We start from the raw sequence: 23,945 nt of genomic DNA, 5'->3' as shown, positions 1-23,945 counted from the left end.
GTGCATGAAATGTGCTGGTCCATAATCACAGTGACTTGACTAAGCCCCCTCTTCATTCATTTTTTCCATGACTATCAAGACCAAGAGATTTAAAAACTGCAAGTGAAGAGTCAGTGGAGTTTTATAGCAAAAATCATTGTTGTGGGTGTGTCAAAGGGGAAGGCTGATGCACTCTGGGAAACCACACACCCCTTCGGTGAAATGCCCTGAAGTCTGGGAAGATCTGGGTCAAGTAAGTGCATTTCCTCCAAATGGGCCATTTGTAATCATTTCTCTAGGCAATGAGAGCATTGGGCTAACTGTAAAGTAGCTGCGTTGGGGTTAATAAAGTTCAGAGGAAAGGGGTCATAAACTGACTGAGATCATTAAAGAGCAAATATTTATTGAGCATCTCAAGTCAGACAGAGACACCATCTCTGTCCTTAAGATGCTCAAGGTCTGGTGTGGAAGACAAATGAAAGAGCCATTATAACAGGGTGCTCGGTGCCAAAAGGAAACAAACACAAAATGGTAAGACAACCAGGAGGGGACTCACATCTAACTTGGGGAGTGGGAGACAGGATAGCCCTTCCCAAAAGAGGCTGTAAGTACACTGGGGCCAGAAACATTTTGAGGGCTCATTTCCTGCATTAATAGAATGGAGATGATACCGGGCTATGAAAATATCCCTAGAAAATGGGGTTGACAATTGCCTGTTTAATGTAAGTAAAATATGGCCGATATCCTGTAAAATGTAATCAAAGATTTACTCTGTTTTTACAATCTATATGAACAATAGAAGAGGTCATTACCTAAATTTTAGAAGAAAGGGAGAACATTAGCAAAAAAAAAAAAAGAGAGAGAGAGAGAGAAAGAAAATAAAGAAAAAAGAAAAAGAAGTTGATGTATTGGTGAATTTGCATCATTCAGAGAATCTGGACTCCTGAAGGGAACTTGGATTCATTTAGTTTCAATTCTGTCATTAGGAATATGCCTAACTCAGCCAAAGCAGATGTGAATGAGAATTGTCATTGTTATCTAGTGGACTTCAAATCAGGAGGATGGCTGCTTCTGTCTACTTCTGCAACCAATGACAATCTCTGTGGAGTCACTTGACCTTCTCAGCCTGTCTCTTCATCTGAAAATAAGAGGTTGGGTGGAAATGACACTTTTCAAAAACATTTTGTATTATAATCCACAGTGATAATTGGCATTTCACCTGCTGACCTGATACAATACTTATTTTTATTAACTTTAATACATTTACTAGTTTTTAGTCTATTCTAATCTATTCCTTTAAAATAAACATGCTGGTGAGATCCACTAAGGTAAGTTTTTGTCCCACGGTTTGTGACCTGTAGTCCAAACAGTTCCAGGCTAGGGCAAGGACTAAGGGCCCTTCCAACCTGAATTCTGGGAATTGTTAACCTGGTCATCTAATATTTAGCACTTCACAGTTTTCATAATGATTTCACAGGAGCTATCGTCCATGATTCTTACAGCAGTGGGATGACACAGGCTGGGGAGCTCATGAGATTCATCACAGATCGCACGACAAGGGTGTGACAAAGCTGGTGCCTGACTGTCATTGCACATCGCCCACATGGCTTGTTCAGTGGCTCTTCCTCTTTCAGAAAACCCCAACTCCTGATCCCCCTCTGCCCTCAAGCTTCAAATTAAATTTCTCTTCTGGTCTGTGAAAAATGGGATGCAGCACTGACTGGTGTGGCTCAGTTAGTTGGATGTCATCCCATAAACCAAAAGGTCATGGGTTTGATCCCCAGTCAGGGCACATCCCTAGATTGTGGGTTTGAACCTGCCTGGGGTGCACAGGAGGAGCAACCAATCAATGTTTCTCTTTCACATCAATGTTTTTTTCCCTCTCTCTCCCCTTTCTCCTCCTTCTAAAGTCAACGAGCATGCCTTTGGATGAGGATAAAAAAAAAAAGGGATGCAAATCTAGTGAACATATTCCAAGAATGTAGTGTTAATTTTCATGTCTATAGCCCTTGCTAGATCCTTCAGGAACTTACTGCCTGTTGAACACAAATGCATTAAACCAGTCCCTGCCTTGGAAGACTTCATAATCTTGCAGGAAAAAAAAAAAAAAAAAAAGCCCACCCACAGACCCACCCATTAAACACTACACCCTTTCAAAGCTGCCCTTCTCTTGCTTTCTCAATGATAAACTCAGCTGTTCTGTTTAAGGCAGCAAGTCTCCCCATACAGCTGGTGGACAGCACCGAGCTTCAAGCCCTCCTTGGAGACTCAGCACTGGAGGTCAGCGGGACAGCAAGAAGGAGGCACTCGGTGGGGGTGAGAGCATTCACAGTAGCTCCCAGGCAGTGCTGCGGCTCCACTGCTTTCCTTCTCTCCCAGGGGCGAAAGGAGACACCAATAGGCTCATCTGGCATCACCCTAGGTACCCTCCTCGCTCCAGACTGGCATCGACTGAGTTTGGGGATATACAAAAACTGTTAACATCATGAAAAGGTAAGGTTCCCTAGATTTATGGACAATGTGCCATTTATATTATTTAGAAGGAAGAAGAGACAGGAGCAAGAGTGCTTTTAGGGAGCTATAAGCCTAAAGCTAAAAACAAAAACACAGACACTTCAGTCCTTCATTTTTTTAACTATTCACAAAATATTAAGTGCTGATTGGTACTATGCCAGTACTTCTAAGGTAATTACTGTCAAAATGATTGGAGTCTATAGCGAGAATTTATTGTTTTGCCTTCCAGCGTCCATCCCTCCTCACTCTGATGACAGCACACACTTTACTGTGGGAGAACCACATCACTTTTATTCTAAATCAGTTAGTGTGGGTGGCCCTACTTTATATTTTATCTTTAATGGTAGGGGTGGGCCCTGACTGGCTTAAGTTAGGATACTGAGGTTGGGAATGGAAAGGGAATCTAATCAGAGTCCATGAGACGAAAGGATTATTTTTCTGAGGCTTCAGAGAAAATGTCTTTCCCACAGGAGCTACCAGAAGAAAGAGTTTGTTTGTCCCTGCGTCATGTGGAATAGGAGATACGGGACTATGGCTGCACTGAGGTGAAAGACACCACTGGATGGGGCCTGAGGAGGAAGCTGATGTTGTGGACGCAGAGCAGAGTGCCAGAGAAAACCTTTATCCTTGGAAATGCCATCTGGACTGTTGGATCAAGCCTTGCCTGCAAACCTCCCTCTAGATATTTTTAGTTAAAAGGCACATTTTGTTTGCTTAAGCTAATTTATTTTTTAACACTTGCTACCAATGTAATTTAAATTCATAAAACACCTTAAATATTCCCAAGTAGGACTATACAAAGGATGTAGGGTCTTTTGGGGGGAAGGCAGGGATATAATACGATAGGCAGAATTTAAAAAAAGACTTTTTCTTATCTTCTTCTATTAATTCTTCAGGAAACAATCACACTACTTAGCATCTACACAACTTCCTATTTCTGAAAAACACCTTTCCCACAAGCATTTCCTCACTTTAATTTCATAATGATGAGAAAATAAATTATTAAAATTTTTATTTTGCAGTAATTACTTACTTATCAAGGGCTTTATATAATTTAAAATATTATATCAAATTCAGCAATTCACTTGATTGTCACAATAACCAAATGAGGTAGAAATGGAAGGTCTATCATAATATCCCATTTAGGCAGGAGAAAACTGAACCTCAGAAAAAAATTAATTTGAAATGTAGGATGACAGGTATCAAAATCCGGGCCTCTTGCTTCCTGGGTTTTAATACTGATTTGTCTTTCTCAGCTGGAATCTCTGAACCAGTGATATTAAACTCTATTCCCAGAAACAAATGTGTGTGCCTTTAAGCACCACATTAGCAGTGGGCTGAACTTGACTAAAGCACCAGAGATCCAAATCTGGATTGCAGTTGCAGGGCGGCCAGAACTAACTAGCTGGTGACCTTGGGCAAGTTCCCTTTGTCTTATTTTCTCATCTGTAAAAGGAGAGGTTTGAATTAGGACCTCTGATGCCTCTTCAATGTCTAAAGATTCTATAATTCTAGATTTTCCTGTCCCTGCTTTCAAATTAATCTTTTTCTCAGAATAATAATAACTTCAGCTGACATTTGTTTTCAGTGGGTGCCAGGTACACTGTGCAAAGAACTCCACCTCCATTTTCTCTTTAAATCTCACAGCAGTCCTGAAACAACTGTCTCTCTTATACAGATAAGGAAACTTGGAGTGCCAGATTAGAGGAGCTGCCCAAGATCAACAGAATTAGTACGTACCAAGGGGAGATCTGACACCAGGTCACACTGGTCACAAGGACCTTAATCCAGCCTATATTGGTCTCACAGAATAAACTGGGCTCCCTTCTAAGCAGAAGAGGGGTGGGGGAGAAAAAGCCAAACCGGGTTAAATCAAGCCCCTGTAATGCAAAAAGGAAAATCGCTGGAAGAGCGCCTGAGAAAATCCTTCCCAGGCCCAGGAGGCGGGGCGCCGCCCTCCGCCGCCACAGGATCCCGGTTTGTGCCATCCTACCTTTGAGGACCGTTACCTTGTTGAGATGAGGGTTCCTGGTAACATCGTATCCTCGCTTCTTCAGGGGCACTGGGCGCACCGGGCTGGACTTGGAATGGCTGCATCGGGCAGGTGCGGAGGGCGCCCAAAGTGGGACGGTGCGGCAGGCCCGGCCGGGCAGGAGAGCCAGCCTCGGGACCGTGCCCAGCGCGGCGCCCATGGTCCTTGAGCAGACCTGGCACCGGGGAGAAACCAAGGTCAGGGGCGCCTTCCGGCCAGGCAACCCTACGCGCGCTGAACCCTTTCTGTGCCTGAGCCCAGGACCAGTCCTCCGGAAGAGCTCCGGGGGTCGTGAAGGGTTCAAGGATCCAGCCCGGGCCCTTCTCGGCTGCCACCTGCACGGCTCTCAGAGCTTGCGGTGCGCCGGCCTCACCGAGCTCCCGGCAAAGCGAAAGCAAGCCCAGGAAGCAGATTCTGTGCAGGTGACAGCCGCGTCACCCCCGCCCTCATCCCTGGGAAGAAGCGACTGCGCAGCGAGGAGTCCCCGAACTTCCAACCTCGCTTGGTGACTTGCCGAGGTTGCCTCATTCCCCAGCCCACCTGCGCAGCGCCCAAAGCTGATGAATTCGCAGCCCCGCTGCAAGGCAGGCAGAACGAGGCGCCGCGGGCCGTTGTTTCCCTCCTGCTAATGGCTGGACCGCGCCCGTGGCTGCGAGAGCGCGGGGCTGGTGCGTTCTAGACAGGGTGGTCCCCGAAATTTTTGTTCGCAGTGCGGGGCTTCCCCTGCGAACGCAACTAGAGCTCCTCATACCAGCGTGCGCATACCTCCCCAGAGATACAATGGAGCTCAGAATGCCGCCCCCCTCAGCCTCTCCATTTTAACAAGGTGAACACTTGGAGAAGGGTAGCGTTTGGGGATCAACACACCCTCTGACTCTCCCACTATTTGGGGAGGGACCTGGCCCCGGGATTCAGAATGGAAATACTCAGACACCCAGTGCTCAGTGTTGCATTGTGCTATCTTGTACAATAGCCATCAACCACACATGGCTCTATAAATTTAAATGGAATAAAATTAAAATTCCAGTTCCTCAGTCACACTACCCACATTTCACATGCTCAAGAGCCACTTGCACAGAGTAGCTATGGATCGAACAGCACAGGTATGGAACAGCCCCCATCTTTGCTGAAACTTCTACTGAACAATGCTGGTTGATACAGTGTCCATAGCTACTAAGAGAGCTCATAGGGACCCGTGGAGCCTGCCGTGGATTGTTGAGGCCAGACAGGGACCTTGTGTCCACCTAGTCCTGAATTTAATTTTATACTTTGTGCACACAGTAGCCAGGCGATTCATTTTAAAGCAAACATTTCATTCTGTGTGGAATAAAATCCACTCTTTTTGGTGCCTATAGGTTATCCCATAGCCTGGCTCCTGCCAGCTTTTGAGGTTCATCTCACTCCACTCTTCCTCTCCTGAGTTTTAGCCACACTTGCTCCTTCCTGTGTTTCCACCCCACTGAGGCCCCTCCCACCTCAGGGCCTTTGCACTTGCTCTTGCCTCTACTTGGAATACTCATTCCCTCAGATCTCTACTAAGTTGTCAACTCAAAGGCCTTTCTTCCACTTCATCCAGTGTTGGTCTCCATTAGGGACTATATAGTGAAGGGTTGTTTTTCTTTTCCCTTCAAAGAACTTAGCACATCTAGTATTAACTCATTTTTCTAGTTGTTTATTGTCTCTTCTTAGAATGAGAGCATCTTGAGGAAAGGCTCTTTGCCTGTAAACCCCTGTATCCTCGTTGCCTAGCTGTGTTTGGTACATAGTCATACAAGAAACAGTTGTGTTGGGTGAATTAAGGGAAGTGACAGCCACTGTCATCAGGGTTATGAATCCCCAAACTGAGTACCAGACCGGTGGCATCATTCTCTACTGACTCCCTTCGAACCTCCCCATGCAAGCAGCCTTCGGAGTGTGCTCTCTGGCCCTGTTCTAAGTACAAAGCAGATGTCACAGTGCTCGGGGCTGTCCTTATCTACAGCCAGGTGGCTGCTCCTGCCAGGAGTCAGGATCCTACCTCTCCCTTAGGAGGGATTATCTCCTCCTTCAGTCTCTCCCCTTTCCAGTCCAATTTTCAAGTTGCAGCTCTAATGATCTATTTAAAACTGTGCATTCCAAAACAGAGTCAAAATTACCTGGAGGACTGGAGAGGGGCTAAACACAGATTTCTAGGCCTATCCATGGAGATTCTAACTCAGTAAGGTTTAAATGCCCAAGTCAGGTTTACTCTTGGACTGTATGTTTACATAAGCCCTTAAATTAAATGATCTTTTTTTTTTCCTTAAACCAGCTTGAGTTAGATTTTTGGTGCCTTGCAACCAAGGGTAGTAACTGATACTTTGCTCTCAACCCTGCTTTTATATTTGCATATTTTCCTACCAGTTGACAAACATCCTGAGCATAGAGATTATGTGTATGTGTATGTGTATGTGTGTGTTCCATCTTTGGTACCTGACACATAGCAAATCATCAAGAACTATTTGTTGAATGAGTCTGCCTTTGCTCAATAAAATGACCTCTCTCTCAACTGGAGGGCATTTAATAGGTAACCTAAGTCATTTAAAATTCAGCTAGAAACCAGGATGTAAACAAGAAAAATTCCCAAACAAGCCAATAAAATTTTTATACCATCTATTTGCTAAAGCACATACAGTTTATGTATGAGTCTCTTGTGTATCCTCACCTGTTGCCTATATCCTCACCTTTGGCCACAGTAAAGGAAAGGTGCTAAAGGCAGGTTCAGGTGCAGCTGCAGAAGACAGGAGCAAGAGCTGTGTAGGGACGCAGGTTCTTTCTCCAGGTTGTTGTCCTCCTTCCTCTCCACAGAAACACTAATAGCACATAGGCATCCCAGCCACTGGGCAAGGGAAAGAGGAAGGGACACTATTATCTCTAGCGGAAAAGACATGCATGTTCTTTACTAAAGTTCAGAAGGGGAGCCTACCACTAAAAGGAAGATGAGAACGGCTCCTGGGGACTAGTAACTACAAGTCTAGGTATAATGCTTTATATTAAAGTGTTTGGCATAGAGTGAATGCTCAGAAACTGTTAGCCATTATTATTGGCATGTGTGGTTTTTCTCTGGTTTTGTAACTCAGCAAAGCGGGGCTCATGCATGTGGCACCTTGGTACATGACCCAATGATTAGTATTGAGAGAAACAGGCATTTATTTACAGGGGTGAAACCTTGGTGGGGTAGTGGCTGGGAGCATTCCAGCTCGAAGCCCTGTTTTCCCACAAGACCCAGCACTTCTCCTGCTCCCCACCATGCTATAAGCCAAAACTAAGCCCAATAGTTGAAACCAGAAAGGCCAGTGTTCGTGCTGCCTGCCATCCATCTACCAGGCCCCATAAGCAGAGACAGGGGTTGAACCTTCTTTATGGATGCTTTATTCAGATGGTCAGCGATCTGAGAAGATGGTGGGTTTGTACCCTAACAGGCCATCTTAAATTCCATTATAGATAGACCCCCCCCTTTTTTTTAAATGAAATTTATCTTGTAGGCACCTTGATCCTGAGACTTCTTAGCCTTCAGACTATGAGAAATACATTTCTATAGTTTAGCCAACCAGTTTTTGGTAGTTTGCTATGGCAGCTTTAGCAGACTAATGCACCTATGAACGTCCAACTCCTACAGATTGATAGTTATTTTATTTTATTTATTTTTAAAATCTTAACATGAGAAATTTATTTAAAACAAAATAACTTAAATAGAATATGTTTCATGTATTTCTTTTTTTCCCCATTTTTTAATTGCTCTTCTCTTACAGTTGTAAATGGATCCTTTTTGTAAGGAGAAGAAAAGTGTAGGTAAGGGGGTTGGCATTCAGAGGAAAAGGTTAATCAGATAAAAGCTGCAGCATTCTTTCATCTGTGTCCTGGGTGGTCCTTATGCCCTGGGCAGTGGCCATCATCCCCTGGGTGGTGGTCTCTGTGTCCTGGGCGGTGGTAACCCTGGAGTGCAATGGCTCGGATACCCTCTTGATTGCTTGTAGTCCTCCTAATGCACAAAGGTGGAACTGCTTATGGTCTCCTGGAGTTAAGGTGGGTCATACTTTCAGTTCCTGGAACAATGGCTTTTTATATACATTGATTACTAAGCTTATTAGGCGCTACCTGAAACTAAAATTTTCCAACATTTGAGTCCCCCATCATAGTTCCTTAATATCCTTATCTTAAGCCAGCTGTGCAAACAGTTCTACAGTCCCTTCGGAAGGTACACTTGTGGGTTTCAGAGTTGCCAGCCTCTTGCAGCAGCTCTCTCCTTCCGAATTTGGGGTGCATTGTCCTCAGCTTCCATGTAATAGTCCAGGAAAACATGTGTCATGTTACACTGGATCATGGTGGAGTCCCACAAAAGGCACAAGTTCCAAGAGAGTGGCCTCTTCATATGTCCTGAGTCCCAAAAGTCCAGCTAGAGTCCAGGTCTGTGAGGCAGCAGGTCAGCACCTTGGAAGGCAGAGTCCTTGGTGGCTTCAGAGTCAGGTAGAGCAGGCACGATCAGAGCAGCAGCATGCCTGCTTTCTTACTACACCAGGATGCATGGCGGAATCCTGACTACAAACTGCAGAGCTGTGTGCTTACTTCTCCCTTCTCATGGCAGACTAACTGTAGTTTCATTACAAACTGCATAGTTGCTACCTCACTACAGGCAGCGTGGCTGAGTCCCCTCTGGCTCATGGCTCCTTCCTCTTGGTTACTCCTCCTCTTCTCTTCTACATTCATTCCAACCACATGGCCCTCTCCCGTGGTGACCAGGGCCTCCTACAAAACTGGGTAGCTGCTACATCATGGCTCTCTCTCTTCATGGCTGCCCCCCCTTATTTTAAATCCTGACCTGGAGCTTCCTATGTGATCTCCTACTCGGCTCCTCCCACAATGAGCTACATTTGCCAGTTTTCTGTATCTTCTACCTTCTCTCGGCTGCCATTTTTAGTCAGGGCAAGAATGACTCAGTTTCTCAGTGGCCTCTGCCTGCCTGCCTCTCGGGCAGGAGCTATAGAAGCTATACAGCTGGTAATATCATCCACTCTCCCTTCCCTCACCCCTCAACCTTGGACTATGGAGACTTTGGGGAGCCCCCACTCTGCACCCTATTAGTTTCAGCACAATTTCCTTACTTTTAGAGCAGAACATAGGATTATGGAGGCCTGGTTCAGAGCCATCAAAATGTTTCAGAACTTTTTCCAATTCCAGACGACTTTGAGTTTCTTCCTTAGTCAGCCTGTGGTCTGATCTAGCACTAGGTACAACTAATTGGCCCTTCTTCCTTCACATTCCACTTACTGACTTCTGCCATAGTTGTAATAATGCTTCTTGGGGTGGCAGGAAAGGAATCCCATTCCCATCCTCTTGGGCCAGACCTTCCAGATTCCCAGTGGGTACCTTTGCTTTTCAATTCCGATCACAGAGCTTTGCATATCTATCAGTTGCCCTGCTAGATGGAGCTCCTTGAGGACTAAAACCACCATTTACAAGTCAATGTATCTCCAGTACCTGGGACAGTGCCTGAGACCAAGAATACACTCACTCTGTTGGATTAAATAAAATTTATATGAATCAAATTTGAATGTAGCCTTCCAAGGGTGGACTTCATTGAAGCCAAATTCGGTCCATTGTTAAAAGGGTATCAAAAAGTAGCTTCAATTAGAGTTTTAGTTGTCAGCTATCTTTGAACAAGACTATTTGTTTTATGTAGGCATATTTTAATGTCCCTCCATATGGGTTAAAAAAATGGAGATGCATTAAAAATTCATTATTTTTTTGCTAACTCTATTGCTTCATAAATGTATAATATTATATATAACATTTATATCCATGACTGCCCCCAAATAACTCTTTAATTCACTTTGCTGCAGTAATATTTGGAGAAAGTCAACTATTATTTGTCTACACCGAAGGACAGTGGTCCACATACTCACCACTCTGAGCACATGCCCTTCACTCTGGCCTCTGCTCATGCTGTTCCCAGCACCTACTAGCTGAAGCCCATCCTTCCTTCACAACTCCACTCAAACACCACCTCCTCCAGCAGGCTTTCCAGATTCCCCCACCTGCAGCAGCTCGCCCTCCCTCCCCCGTGCTCCCAAACTCTGTGATTTGTGCCTCTCCTATTGCACTTTCACAGTCTGTCTCTCTGTGCAGTGATTTATCTATGTGCCTGTTTTCTCTGAGCCTCAAAGGGGCTCTCAGAGGTTAAAATAACAGCTTGGGAATCGGACAGCCATGACTTTACCAGTGATGAGCTTGTGTGACCTTGGACATTTTTTGTGCCTGTTGAAGCCCCATTATCTTCATAGATAAAACCGGGATTCCCATTTACTTCCCACATGGGTTCTTGGTGGATTAATGTATTTATTTATTTTTAAAAAGTGCATTATAATGCACTTACCACATGGTAGGAATTATTTTAGAGTGTTATAAATATTAACTCATTCAACCTCATAAAATTTTAATGAAATAATGAGCTGGTTTTTAAGCTATTTCTCTCAGCTCCAGATATACTTTGCTCTACTCTGGTTTATGGCTGGAGCTTGGACTCTGCAAACCAGTTCTTCAGGAGGTGGTTTCCAGTTAATTTCTGCCAATAGGGGGCACTAGAGGGAGACTGAAGGCTGGAGAGGGGAGATGCTGTCCTTTCTGTTTGCTTGATATTATTTCCTTTCACTATTCCACAGCCCTTCACCCACCATCAGATGTTGGTCCCAGCTTCCTCCGCATTCTAGAACCAACCTCACCAGGCCCCACAAACATAGCAGCAGCAGCGAATCTCTTCCTCCATGTGTCCAGCTTCTGATGGTTGCAGCCCCTTCCCTTTGTTCTTCCAGCCTTAGGGGTGGGAGCTGCTTCCTATGGTTACTATCTGTGGTGGCCTCAGCACCCCCTTCTCATCCAGCCCCTTAGCAAAACCAGTTCTTTATTAAATTCTTTTTGTTGAAATATACCTAATGTGGTCTGGTTTTCTTAACTGAACCCTACCTCATATAGTTTGGTTGGTACTATTATCATCCCTATTTTAGAGATGAGGAAACAAAACCTGGAGAAGTCAAAAAACTCATCCAAAGTGGGCTGGGATTGAAACCCAGGCTCTGGAGACCATTCAGCTAACCAGGACACTAAGAGCTCACATCTGAGAAGCACTTAGCCAGGCCTGGTGCAGAGGGAGCACCAAATGCGCAGCGGTGATCTGGTCTTCAATCATCACCCTCATTGCATCTCTTCAGCCTTGCATCCACAGGGCACCCAGCACGGTGCTGTGTGCAATGAATGCCTCTGAACTGAACTTGAGCCGCCTGAGTGGGGAAGGACAAAGTGGCATAGAGGGGCTTGAATTAGAAAAAGATGTGGAGGAGTCAGTGGGGCCACAGAACCTCTGAGATGAACCCCTCTGATCCCCTTCCTTTGGAGCTGTTTCAGAGGTAACAGATTTTCCTTCTCTTCTTATCCCGCCTTCCTGCCACCCTCCCCCATCCCATTAAGTGGGAATAGCCAGTTCTCTGGCATTCTGAAAATGCCACCACGAGAAATGAAACAGTAATTTTGTTGCGTAGCAGGGGAAAACAATCATTTTTCTTATTTTACTAGTGCAGGGCATTCCACTTCACTATTTTTCTGTTGCATTGCCATAATTTTTAATACTCGATTTAAACAAGAAAAGCATATCTTTGAAGTAACACACATTTCTAATGGACTCAGTTATTCCTGCACTGTGTTGTCACAAAAACGCTTTGAAATCTTCGTTTTTAAACTCATTCGCCCTCTACTCAAGTAGTTGTTTTACCAAACATAATTGCTTCCAGAAAGAAGAATACAACATATTGCATTACTTTCTCATCAGACTCCCTCCCTGAGTCTCATTTAGATCTGCACTAATCCTCCACAGGCCGGCTTCCCTTCCTGGCCTAGCCTATGAGCCCTTATTTTCAAGGCTGGCTTAGGCACCAATAATTTATAATCCATTTCATACATGCCTCCACTTCCACCCTGCAACAGAAATTCCAAGAAGAGAATGTCCTTGATCAGAGTGACCAGGAAGAGAACGAATAACCAGCTCTTCTAGGCCTCTGGATTTCCCAGAGGTTATTTTTTTAAATCTATTTTCTGCCCCTCTTGAAGCACTCTATTCAAGTATTCAGTCCTCTGACAACCACCACTCCATCCTCTGTTCTGCTCCTGGCCCCTCGGCCTCCTCCCTCCCCACACAACAGTTAGACAAAAAGGCAACTGTTAGAAAAAGGCAAGATGTGGAAACAGAAATCCATGGCAGCAGCTGCTGAGCTAAGCAGCTGATAAGGGGGAACAAATTTGTGCCTCGGGCGTTTGTTTGGAGGTCAGGGCGGGTGGCCCAGCAGGGAAGGGGGTGCTCTTTGTCCTCAGTGTGACTTGTCCATCTGGCCCATTCAGCATCCCCCGCTGCATGCCCTGACCCCTGCCCCTCAGCTCCTTCCCTCCTTGGGTTCCAAGGTTGTTCAACTGTAATGAGCATATCCTCCCGCTTCCTCATTGATTTTGCAGCAGTCCCAACACATCTCCGTGATGGGGCAGAAAAAGGTTTTCCCCATTTATGCTTTTATTTCTCAGTGGGACCAAAATTATCAGCTTTCTGGAGGAATCCTGAGGCTTCCAGGAGAGCTTGGGTTATCTTTCTTCCTGGTGTTTTTAAAGTATTTTTCCAAATGCACAGTTGACGTTATTGACAGACTATTCCCAGTGAACCTGGGTTCTCTTCAGCTCCTTATCACTTCAGTTGGTTTTCCCCCCTTCTCACAAGATTTAACAACTCAGCTCCTCCCCTCAGCTCATATTCAGCCTCAAATCCCACTGCCCCATTCACTGAGCCTTCTCCCAAAGAGATGTAATGAGTTTCCTTTGTGGATTCACAGGTTAGAGCTTCAATTTGTACGTGTTTTATTGCACTGGGTGTTATCTGTGCCTCAGGCAGCCCACAGAGCAGGCATTCACTGGGCTGTGAAACCCGGGTGTTTCTCCCTCCCGGTCCTCCAACCCTCCCTGCAGGCCCCTTGTTATCAGGAATATATGAACTTCTCAGGGCAGGTGGATTTAGTTTTCCTTAGCTTGAGTTTGTAGTTTGGTTTCAAATCGCAAAGACTGGCTCACAAAGGGTAGAAGTGGAGACCAAACAAACAGCATCTAAGTGATATGGATTGGGGAGACACCTTTTTGCTTTTCAGGCATACGTCTTTTAATTTTTTTACAGACATGACCCTATTGTTTCAAAGCAGGTTTTGAGACTTGCTCTCCATCAGCATGTTATTTAACACTTTAATTTGCACAGTAAAATAAGGGCTAGACATCAACATCACCATTTCAGGTTGTAGTCTCAGATTTTTGCCATTATAAATTTCAAGTTCTTTGCATAGCAGCTAAGAGCTTTTTCTTTGCAGTCGGTTATGTATGGGTTGGAATCCCATTTTTGTTACTCACCAGCTGGGTGATCTTGGATGACCTCCTTGATCTTTCTTAACCTCAGCTTTCTTATCTATAAAATGAGAGTCATGATAATAGTACTTAGTTCACAAAGTGGTTGTGGTACATAGCAAATCTTCAATAAATAGTAACAATTGCCATTTCAATACTTTCTCTATATTCCTACAGAACAATTCTGGGCAGAAAATAATTGCTGAATAAACAATGGTTAAATTGCATTTAACTGAATTTTCAAATGTCCAGCCTTCAAAGGGTCAGTGTCAAATACTGGTGTAACTCCAAGATGGCTAATGGCAGAAGATGAATGTTTGGTGAGCTTTAGCCATATATTAATAATCATAGAACACACATATGTGCACCTGCACACGCGCAGAGTATGAATCTTTTAGCTACTATGTCAAGTTCTATTAAAACAGGAGTTGTGTGAATGTCCCCTGGGCATCCCCCCACCCATCTCATATTGCAGGTAAATACACCACTAGCCTTTAGTTTGCTAGATCTATCTTCCTCTACCTTGCAAATGCCAGGACCTCAGTTCACCCCAACTTTGTGCATATCTAGGAGTCTGCTCAGCAGAGAGGCAGGTTTTATAATCTGAGCTACACCAGTGGCTCCTGGGCTCCCTTCTGCTCCTGGGGCTGTGGCCACCTGTGCCAGTCCTCAGCTGAGACTCTGCTTAGGTCCCCACTTAGTGCCACTTAATCACTGTAACTTCTGAAGTCCTCAGGGTAACTGCTTCCTCAGCCCGTGCTGCTTGAAACTCTTCGCTATTTCTATTGGGTTGGCCAAAAAGTTCATTTGTTTTTTCCCCCATAAGATGGCTCTAATAGCACTTAGTTGTATCTCACTAGACAATGCTCCACAGTCAGGTAGGCCTGTTGAAGTTGATAGTGATCAAATCGAGACATTAATTGAGAACAAGCAACATTACACCACATGGGAGATAACCAACATGCTCAAAATATCCAAATCAATAAAGTTATTCTTGAAAATAAAAAAATGTGTTTTTTATTTTATGGAAACCATATGGACTTTTGGGGACTGCATTAACAGGAATTTTGGAACAGGCCAGAGCTCTGTGGTGAGCCAGAGGAGACCACTGACCTAGTATTCAGTCAGTTAAAAGGTCAACACTCAAAAGCTCTCATTTAGTTATTTTTTCAGTATTGAACTTGTTAGAGAAAGAAAACACCACCCAAATCAGAAAATATCAAAGTTGGTAAGAAAAAATTAAATGGTAAGGCTGGACTCAATAATATTCTGCTGAATATCCTTTCTTTTCTGCCAAATAGTTATAGCTCTGCAAAGTGAGGGTTTCTGGTTAGTTTAATGACTTTCAAAAATATTAGACTTCCAGCCAAGATGGAGGCCTAGACAGATACCCTGCGTCTCCCTCCACAACTAAGAAGGAATACAACTACATCAAAACTAGAGACAACCAGAAGTTGCAGAAAGTCTAGCTGCATGAAAGTCCAACAAACAAAGATATAAAGAAAAAATACTCATCCAGACAGGTAGGAGGGGTGGAGCTGGGGTGAGGAGGACACAGTGTGGTGGTGGCAGCAGTGGCAACAGTGGCAGGCTGGCGGAAAGTGCAGTCACATGTTTTAAAAAGTGGGGAAGGACACTTGGGGAGCGCTCCCAGCACCAGACCAGACCACACAGCTCATGGTTCTAGCACCAGGGAAAATCAAGCCTCATTGCTTCTGTCTGTGCAAGCCAGTGGGGGTTGAGGCAAAGGAAGAAACTGCCAGTCTCTCAGTAGAGTCTGCTCATTTAAAGGGTCCCCACCATCCCAGAACATCTTCAGACCCACCCACTCTGGGAATGATGGTCAGGGCAACAGCTAGAGAGGTGCCAGCCCCATAAGGAAGTGGGAGAAGTGCCTGGAAAAGGGGCGAGTGCTGAGTAAGTGGCATTGTTCCCTCTCAGACCCCTCCCCTACATACAGCACCACAACATGGTGAAACAGGTTGCCCATATTGACGAATACCTGAGGCTCCACCCCTTAAACATAACAGGTACGACAGCTCTACCTAAGACACAGAGGCAAACAAACACAGGAACCTGTCAAGATGAGGAGACAGAGAAGCATGGTCCAAAAGAACAAATGGATCAAGGTTCCAGTGGGAGAACTAAGTGATGAGGAGACAGCCAACCTAACAAATGAGGAAGTAATCAACCTAACAGATGCAGAGTTCAAAACATTGGTGATAAAAATGCTCACAGACTTGACAGATGTGCTTAAGTACAGCAAACACATAAGCGAAAAAGTGAAGGCTATGCTAAATGAAACGAAGGAAAATCCACACAAAACAAATGGTGAGGGGAAGGAAACTGGGGTTCAAATCAATGATTTGGAACATAAGGAAGAAAAAAACAGTCAACCAGCACAAAATGTGGAAATAAGAATAGAAAAAAATGAGGAGAGGCTTAGAAACTTTTGGGATAATTTTAAACATGCCAACATCCGAATCATAGTGGTGCCAGAAGGAGAAGAGGAAGAGCAAGAAATTGAAAGCTATGTGAAAAAATAATGAAGAAAAACTTCCCAAATTTAGTGAAGGAAATAGACATACAAGTCCAGGAAGCACAGAAAGTCCCAAACAAGCTAGACCCAAAGAGGACTACACCAAGATCATCATCATCATCGGCAGCCGTCCGTCTCGAGAGACGATGGCATAGCTTCTTGAGAGTCTATCTGCACCGCCGAGAATGGCTGTGCAGTCCGACTCGGGAGTGACAATCCCTGCCGCACTTGTTACAGGTGAAGGCAGATGGCTGTTGTTGCTGCTGTTGACGCTGCTTCCGCCTCGATCTTTTCTGGACCGCCTCCTCGTTGCGCGCAGCCTCTGCACGTGACGTACCTTGCCTGACCGCGAGCCTCCAGGCTAGGGGGTCGTCTGCTTGAACTTCCCATGTGTTGAGATTGATGGAGCATTGTGTCATATCCTTTTTGCAGGTGTCTTTGAACTGCAGTTTTGGGCGCCCTGTCATCCTCTGGCCTTCTGCTAGCTCGCCGTAGAGGAGGTCTTTGGGAATACGGCCTGCATCCATTCTTTTGACATGGCCGAGCCACCTGAGGCGTCTCTCACTAAGAACTGCATGCAAACTGCTCATGTTGGATCGCTTCAGCACCTCGGTGTTGGGGACCTTATCCTGCCAGGCGACATGCAGGACGCGTCGCAGGCACCTCATGTGGAAGCTGTTGAGTTTCCTTTCGTGCCTTGCGTAGGTGGTCCACGTCTCGCTGCCATAGAGGAGAGTGCTGAGAATGCAGGCTTGGTAGATGCGCAGTCTGGTTTTCTCAGTGAGGCTGGAATTGTTCCACACTCGCCGGTTCAGTTTGGCCATAACTGTGGCTGCCCTGGCGATTCTCCGATTGACCTCCAAGTCAACTGACAGAGAGCTCGAGATGGTGGACCCGAGGTAAGTGAAGTCGTTGACAACCTCCAGGGTGTATCAGTCGATGGTGATGCATGGGGGCGTCCCCGTGCCTTGAGCCATAACGTTCGTCTTCGTCAGGCTGATGGCTAGTCCGAACTCCTTGCATGCGTGGGAAAGGCAAGTGACTAGCTGCTGGAGTCCCTCTTCGGAGTGTGATGTCAAGGCTGCGTCGTCGGCGAAGAGCATCTCACGGATGAGCACCTCTTTGACTTTGGTCTTGGCTCATAGACGGGCCAGGTTGTAGAGCTTGCCATCGGATCTGGTGTGAATGAAGACACCCTCACTGCAGTCCTTAAAGGCGTATTGGAGGAGCATAGAGAAGAAGATTCCGAACAGCGTAGGCGTGAGGACGCAGCCCTGCTTTACTCCGCTGCTGACTGGGAAGGCCTCAGAGGTTGCGCCGTTGTAGGACACCGTGCTGTGCATGTTGTCGTGAAAGGACATGACCACAGCAAGCAGATGTGGTGGACAGCCAATCTTCCGTAGCAAGCTGAAGAGTCCGCTTCGACTGACCAGATCAAACGCCTTCGTGAGGTCGATAAAGGCGAGGTAGAGTGGTTTATGCTGCTCGTGACACTTCTCCTGCAGCTGGCGTAGGGAGAAGATCATGTCCACTGTTGATCGGCCAGCTCTGAAGCCACACTGGGACTCTGGGTAGACGCGGGAAGCAAGGGTCTGCAGGCGGGCAAGAGCGACCCGGGCGAATACTTTGCCGACGACGCTGAGGAGAGAGATGCCCCGGTAGTTGTTGCAGTCGCTGCGGTCTCCTTTGTTCTTGTACATGGTGATAATGTTGGCGTCTCTCATATCCTGGGGGATGTAACCCTCCTTCCAGCAGAGACAGAGTAGATGGTGGAGCGGCTGTAGCAGGACTGGTTTCCCGCTCTTTAGGATTTCTGGAGGGATTCCGTCGCTTCCTGGTGCTTTCCCACAAGCGAGGCGGTCGATGGCTTTGCCGAGCTCTGCCGCAGTAGGTGGGGTGTCTAGCTCCTCCATGACTGGTAGGTCTGGGATGGCGTTAAGAGCAGTGTCTGTTACGGTGTTCCTCGTCGCATACAGCTCGAGGTAGTGCTCGGTCCACCGCCGCATTTGCTGTTCCTTGTCAGTGATGACCTCACCTGTCTTGGACTTAAGGGGGGCGATCTTGGAGGGGATTGGGCCTGTTGCCTTCTTGATACCCTCATACATTCCTCGTGCGTTGCCTATATCGGCGGCTTCCTGGATGCTTCTGCACAGGTTTAGCCAATAGGTGTTGGCACAGTGGCGGGCGGTCTTCTGGACTTTGTTCCTGGCAGCCCGTAGAGCTTGAAGTGTACTGGGAGTGGGCGTGGCCTTGTAAGCCAGTAGGACCTTCCTCTTAGCCTCGATCACGGGTTCCATTTCTTCCCAGTGAGCCTCGTACCAGTCAGCGTTCTTCCGCTCTTTCTTCCCGTAAGCAATAATGGCGGAGTTGTATATGGCGTCGCGGAGACGTGACCAATTGGATTCGATAATGTCGTCTGCCGCCATTCCCTCGCCGAGTGCATCTTCCATCCTGTTGATGAATTGCTGGGTCTTAACTGGGTTGCTGGCACAACTGGTGTTGATGCGTGGGCGACCCTTCATCTTGGAGTGGTGCAACCTCTTCGGCATTATGCGCACCTTGCTTACCACGAGGGCATGGTCCGTGTCGCAGTCTGCACTGTGGTAGCTGCGGGTGGGGAGGGTGCTGCCAATATCCGTTCTTCTGGTGATGACGAGGTCAAGCTGGTGCCAGTGGCGGGAGCGGGGGTGCCTCCATGACACCTGGTGGATCTCTTTGCACTTGAAGAATGTGTTTGTCACACACAGGCCGTGGTGACACGAAAGCTCAAGCAGTCGCTGACCATTCTCATTGATCTTTCCTCTCCCAAAGTTTCCGAGACAGGTGGGCCAGGCCATGTGGTCGGCTCCTACTCTTGCGTTGAAGTCTCCAAGGAGATAAAGAGCGTTACTTCTGGGGATCTTGGATAACGCTTCGTCCAGTGCATGGTAGAACTGTTCTTTCTCTTCGGTGGTGGCGCAGAGGTTTGGGGCATATGCGCTAAGAATGCTGACTGGGCCGAAAGTTGTTGACAATCGGAGGGTAAGTAATCTCTCTGTGCCTCCTGTGGGTGGCTCTATGGAGTTAACAAGCGTGTTCTTCACAGCGAACCCAACACCGTGCTGTCTTGGTTGGTCCGGAGACTTCCCTTGCCAGTAGAAGGTGTAGTTGGTTTCTCTGATAGTTCCGTTGTCGGCCAACCAGGTCTCCTGTAGAGCCGCAATGTCGATGTTTAGTCGTGCCAGTTCCCTGTCGATGACGGCGGTTTTCCTGGCACCATTGATCCACGGAAGGTCTGCAGTAAGTCCGGGACACATGGTCCTGATGTTCCAGCTAGCGAGGGGAAGAGCTGGAGGCTTCTTTCTTGTTGTTTGCTTGGAATTGCCTGGTGCGAGTGTTTTGTGGCCCACTTTTCAAGAGATGCCTCTCTGATCCCCACGCACCCAGTGGGGCAGGCAAGCCATGGCGAGACGGCACCTAATTGGCTGGGGGTTGCCCAGCTTGAGGCGGCGGTAGCTGTCCAGTGAGGTGCAATGACCTCTCCCACCGTCAGAGGAGACCCCTGGCGCTCGTTTCCTTCGCCAATCGGATGAGTTTATAACCGGTATCTGTCTCCTCCCGTGTTGAGTCGACATCTTGCGATGACGCTGGAGTGTCCTCTCCAGTGAAGCTACAAAGCCTGGGCAGGGTGATATGGAGGGCCAGCTGTTGCCCATGCAGCAGACCCCCCGTCTCTTCACAGCTGAAGGATCCAAGGGGAAAGACAGAGTCAGTACAGCTTGGCTTCAGGTGCGCCGCAGGAGTTGCCGGTGTTGACTACAACGTCAAACCGCCTTAGGGACTCCGGCTCCGGATTTTCTGTCGGGGTTTACTCCCTTAGCCTTTCCCCTGAAGAGGTATGCCGCAAGGCAGTGGAGGTTTGGAGTCAGAGTTTCCCTTCTCCTTAGCCTTTCCCCTGAAGAGGTATGCTGCAAGGCAGCGGAGGTTTTTTGGAGTCAGAGTTTTCCTTCTCTGGTGTGCCCTGACTGGAAGATCGAACCAGCGACACTTAGCTCGCAGGCCGACGCTCAATCATTATTCATTGAAAACTCACAGATAAATCATGGAAAAGGGGTGAGGAAATGACATTCCGAAGCTCCTCACACATATCTCTGGGATCAAAAGAAGGAAGATTGTCATCACTGTTAGAAACAAGGTCATAGTGACTCCCAAACCAGTAGCAAAGTCATTGGTAACAAAGGGCAAATGTAATTAAAGGGTCTTAAGGGCAAATGTAATTAGAGGATCTCTGAGAAGGGAGTGGACAGCATTAGCATATTCACAGATCACAACAGGGGCATTTAGATGAACGAGTTAGATTGTACCTCCGGAGTATCCGGTCATGGAGAAACGGGGAAGAAGGAGAGGGGAGGGGAGGGGAAACTAGTTGCATTAGGGCGGGGAAGCTAATCGCTCTCACTTTAGGGTGGCAATTTCAGGGTGGGGAAGCTAAGACTATAAAACCAGGTTCCTTTATCTATTTGGGGCACACATTCTCCTGGCTATGAGGGTGCGCCCGGCTCTGCAGACTCGTGAATAAAGGCCTCACTTTATTGCTCAAGTCCTGTGTCCCAGTTTTTATTGTGAGCGTTTCTCACAATTTGGGGGCTCATCCGGGATCCTCCGCCTGTGTGCGGGAAGGGCTCTGAGCCAAGGCGGGGAGACGCGTCCTACCTGCTTTTGGGTGGCCCGCTTGACCCAGGGCCCACCCGCCTCAGTGTCCGGAAACGACCCGAGACTTCTTGTTGGGACAGCAGTGGATCGACGCAGGGGGAAACAAAAGCAAACTTCGCGGCAACCAGGCAACCTCGTGCACGGGCCAAGGCAGGAAAATTGGACTTAAGTACTGCCTTGGTGGTTGGGCATCCTCGGGAAGCTGATTGTGTGTGTGGCTGGTACGAGTGTGGAGTGCCTCTCCGCTGGGTCCGTCCTCCCGTGAGGAAAAGGCCGGAGTGCCCCTCCGCTGGGTCCGTTCTCCCGTGAGGGAAACGGCTGGAGTGCACCTCCGCTGGGTCCATTGTCCTGTGAGGGAAGCGGCCGGAGATGAACGAAGCATCTTGGTCTGTGTGCAAGTAAGCGAGTGTGGAGTGCCCCTCCGCTGGGTCCATTAGGTTGAGAACACAGCCGGATTCAGCCACGGGAATCAGCTGAGGATGGGAAATGGAAATTTTAGGCCTAGGGGTGGGGACCAAAAGTAAGGAAAAACAGACAATGGTAAATTATTGTTGTTTCCTTTGGCCAAAGGAACCCATTTAGGAGAAATCTGTCTTCTAGCCCCGATTTGGGTCTGATGAATGTTAGGTTTGTTAAGCCCTGGTCTTATATGTGTGTTCAGCTTTTTTGGATTGTTTGTTTGTTTTTGGAGAGAGAAGAGAGGGGCATCGCTGTGTGGTTGCCTCTCGCTCGTGCCCCCAGTTGGCGACCTGGCGTGTGGCCTTGTTACAGAACCCCTGGGCTACTCCAGTTGAAAACAAACCCACGGGCTCTTTAGTTAGGGGCCTGATTGCCCACTGCCAAAATTATAACTCAATACCAGAGTTTGGTGAAAAGAAAAAGAATTGTTTATTTAACAGTTATATAGATTTAGTTATTTGCGGATTTCTGTTGTTAAGTCTTATGCTCTTTAAAACACCCACAAACACATATCCTTGCCTTCCCCCCTTCCAGACCAGGCTAGTTTTAGGAAAGTTAGAGAAACCGTTTCCCTACTTTCCAAACACAGTTCAGCTTTACCAGCAGCTGCCAATCATTCAATCTGATTGGGGAGGTCCTTTCTGTGCTGTGGTGCCCTCCAGCTCTCAATGCAGAACCGCCTGGATTCTCAGCCTCCTTGCAAACTGCCTTCTTCCTGCAAACCACGTGGATCCCCTCTCCTCAAAACCGCATGGCGAGAGCCTCTTAAAGCAGCCTGGAGACCCCTTCTCCAAAGCCACGTGGAGGGAGCACACAAGAGCGAGAGAGCGAGAGAGCGAGAGCCCGAGAGCGAGCGCGCGAGTGAGAGCGAGAGTCAGAGCGCCAGAGTGAGAGCCTGAGAGCTAGCGCGTGAGAGAGAGAGAGCTCGAGAGCGAGCGCGCCAGAGAGAGAGAGAGCCAGAGCGAGAGCGAGAGAGAGCGCGCAAGCCAAATGTTAAAATGCCAAATGTTAAAGATCAAGAGAGAATCATAAAAACAGCAAGAGAAAATCAGAGAGTTACCTACAGAGGGGTGCCTATAAGACTATCAACTGATTTCTCAAAAAAAAACAAAACAAAACAAAAAAAAACCTTTGCAGGCAAGAAAGGGCTGGCAAGAAGTATGCAATGTGATGAAAAACAAGGACCTACAACCAAGATTACTCTACCCAGCAAAGCTATCACTTAGAATGGAAGGGCAGATGAAATGCTTCCCGGACAAGGTAAAGCTAAAGGAATTCATCATCACCAAATCATTATTATATGAAATGTTAAAGGGACTCATTTAAGAAAAAAAAGATCAAAACTATGAACATTAAAATGACAACAAACTCACAACTATCAACAACTGAATCTAAAAAATAAAAACAAAATCAACTAAGCAAACCAGAATAGGAACTGAACCACAGGTGTGGGGATCATTTGGAGGGTTATCAGCTGGAAGGGGTGAGGGGGAGAAATGGGGATATGATGCAGGGATTAAGAAGCATAATTGGTTGGTACAAAATAGATGGGGGGAAGTTAAGAATGATATAGGAAAGGGTGAAACCAAAGAATTTAAATGCATGACCCATGGACATGAACTAAGGGGGGTGGGATTGCTGGAGGGAAGTGGGGCGCTGGGCAGAGGGAAGCAAAGGGGAAAAAAATTGGAACTACTGTAACAACATAATCAATACAATATACTTTTTAAAAAAGAAAAAATAACTTTCAAAAATTTCAAAGTAAAAACAAAAAATATTGTGGATTAATTCATTTATATTAAGATGTAAAAACCTAAAAGGGCCCTTTTAATCCTAAATTAACTGGAAAAGTCAGTTGTCCAGTGACCACTATTCTCTGATTTTTGGTATAATTGACCTATTCTTTTCTCTCTCTCTCTCTCTAAATGATGGTTGCAGATATAATGTTCACTGCATTTGCGTTATTTACGGTTGCCAAGATATGGACACAGCCCAAATGTCCATCAGTAGATGAGTAGATAAAACCACTATAAGACATTACACAATGGAATACTACTTGCCATAAAAAAAGAAGAAAATTTTACCCTTTGCAACAGCGTGGGTGGACCTGGAGACCATTAGGTGAAGTGAAATAAGGCATTTAGAGAAAGGCCAATACCATATGATTTCACTACTATGTGGAATCTAATGAATAAACTAAACTAACAAGGAAAATGGTGACAGACTTATATCCTAGATGCAGAGCAGCTGGCAGCTAGCAGTGGGGCAGGGAGGTTAAGGGGTGCACGGTTG

The 23,945-nt window shown here is 46.6% G+C and overlaps 1 protein-coding gene across 1 annotated transcript in view; it reads right to left on the bottom strand.

Moving 5' to 3' along the window:
* Window positions 1-4,932, bottom strand: part of ME3 (malic enzyme 3) — a 200,044-nt gene extending 195,112 nt beyond the window's left edge. The window contains exon 1 of the mRNA XM_090265758.1: window positions 4,503-4,932. Coding sequence (XP_090121884.1) covers window positions 4,503-4,685 — 183 coding nt within the window. The 5' untranslated portion in view covers window positions 4,686-4,932. The remainder of the gene's footprint in view (window positions 1-4,502) is intronic.
* Window positions 4,933-23,945: the final 19,013 nt, after the last annotated feature.

This window comes from Furipterus horrens, unplaced genomic scaffold (genome assembly GCF_987537825.1).
Source record: "Furipterus horrens unplaced genomic scaffold, mFurHor1.1.pri manual_scaffold_2, whole genome shotgun sequence".
Lineage (NCBI taxonomy): Eukaryota > Metazoa > Chordata > Mammalia > Chiroptera > Furipteridae > Furipterus > Furipterus horrens.
This window is presented reverse-complemented; position numbering and strand designations above follow the sequence as displayed.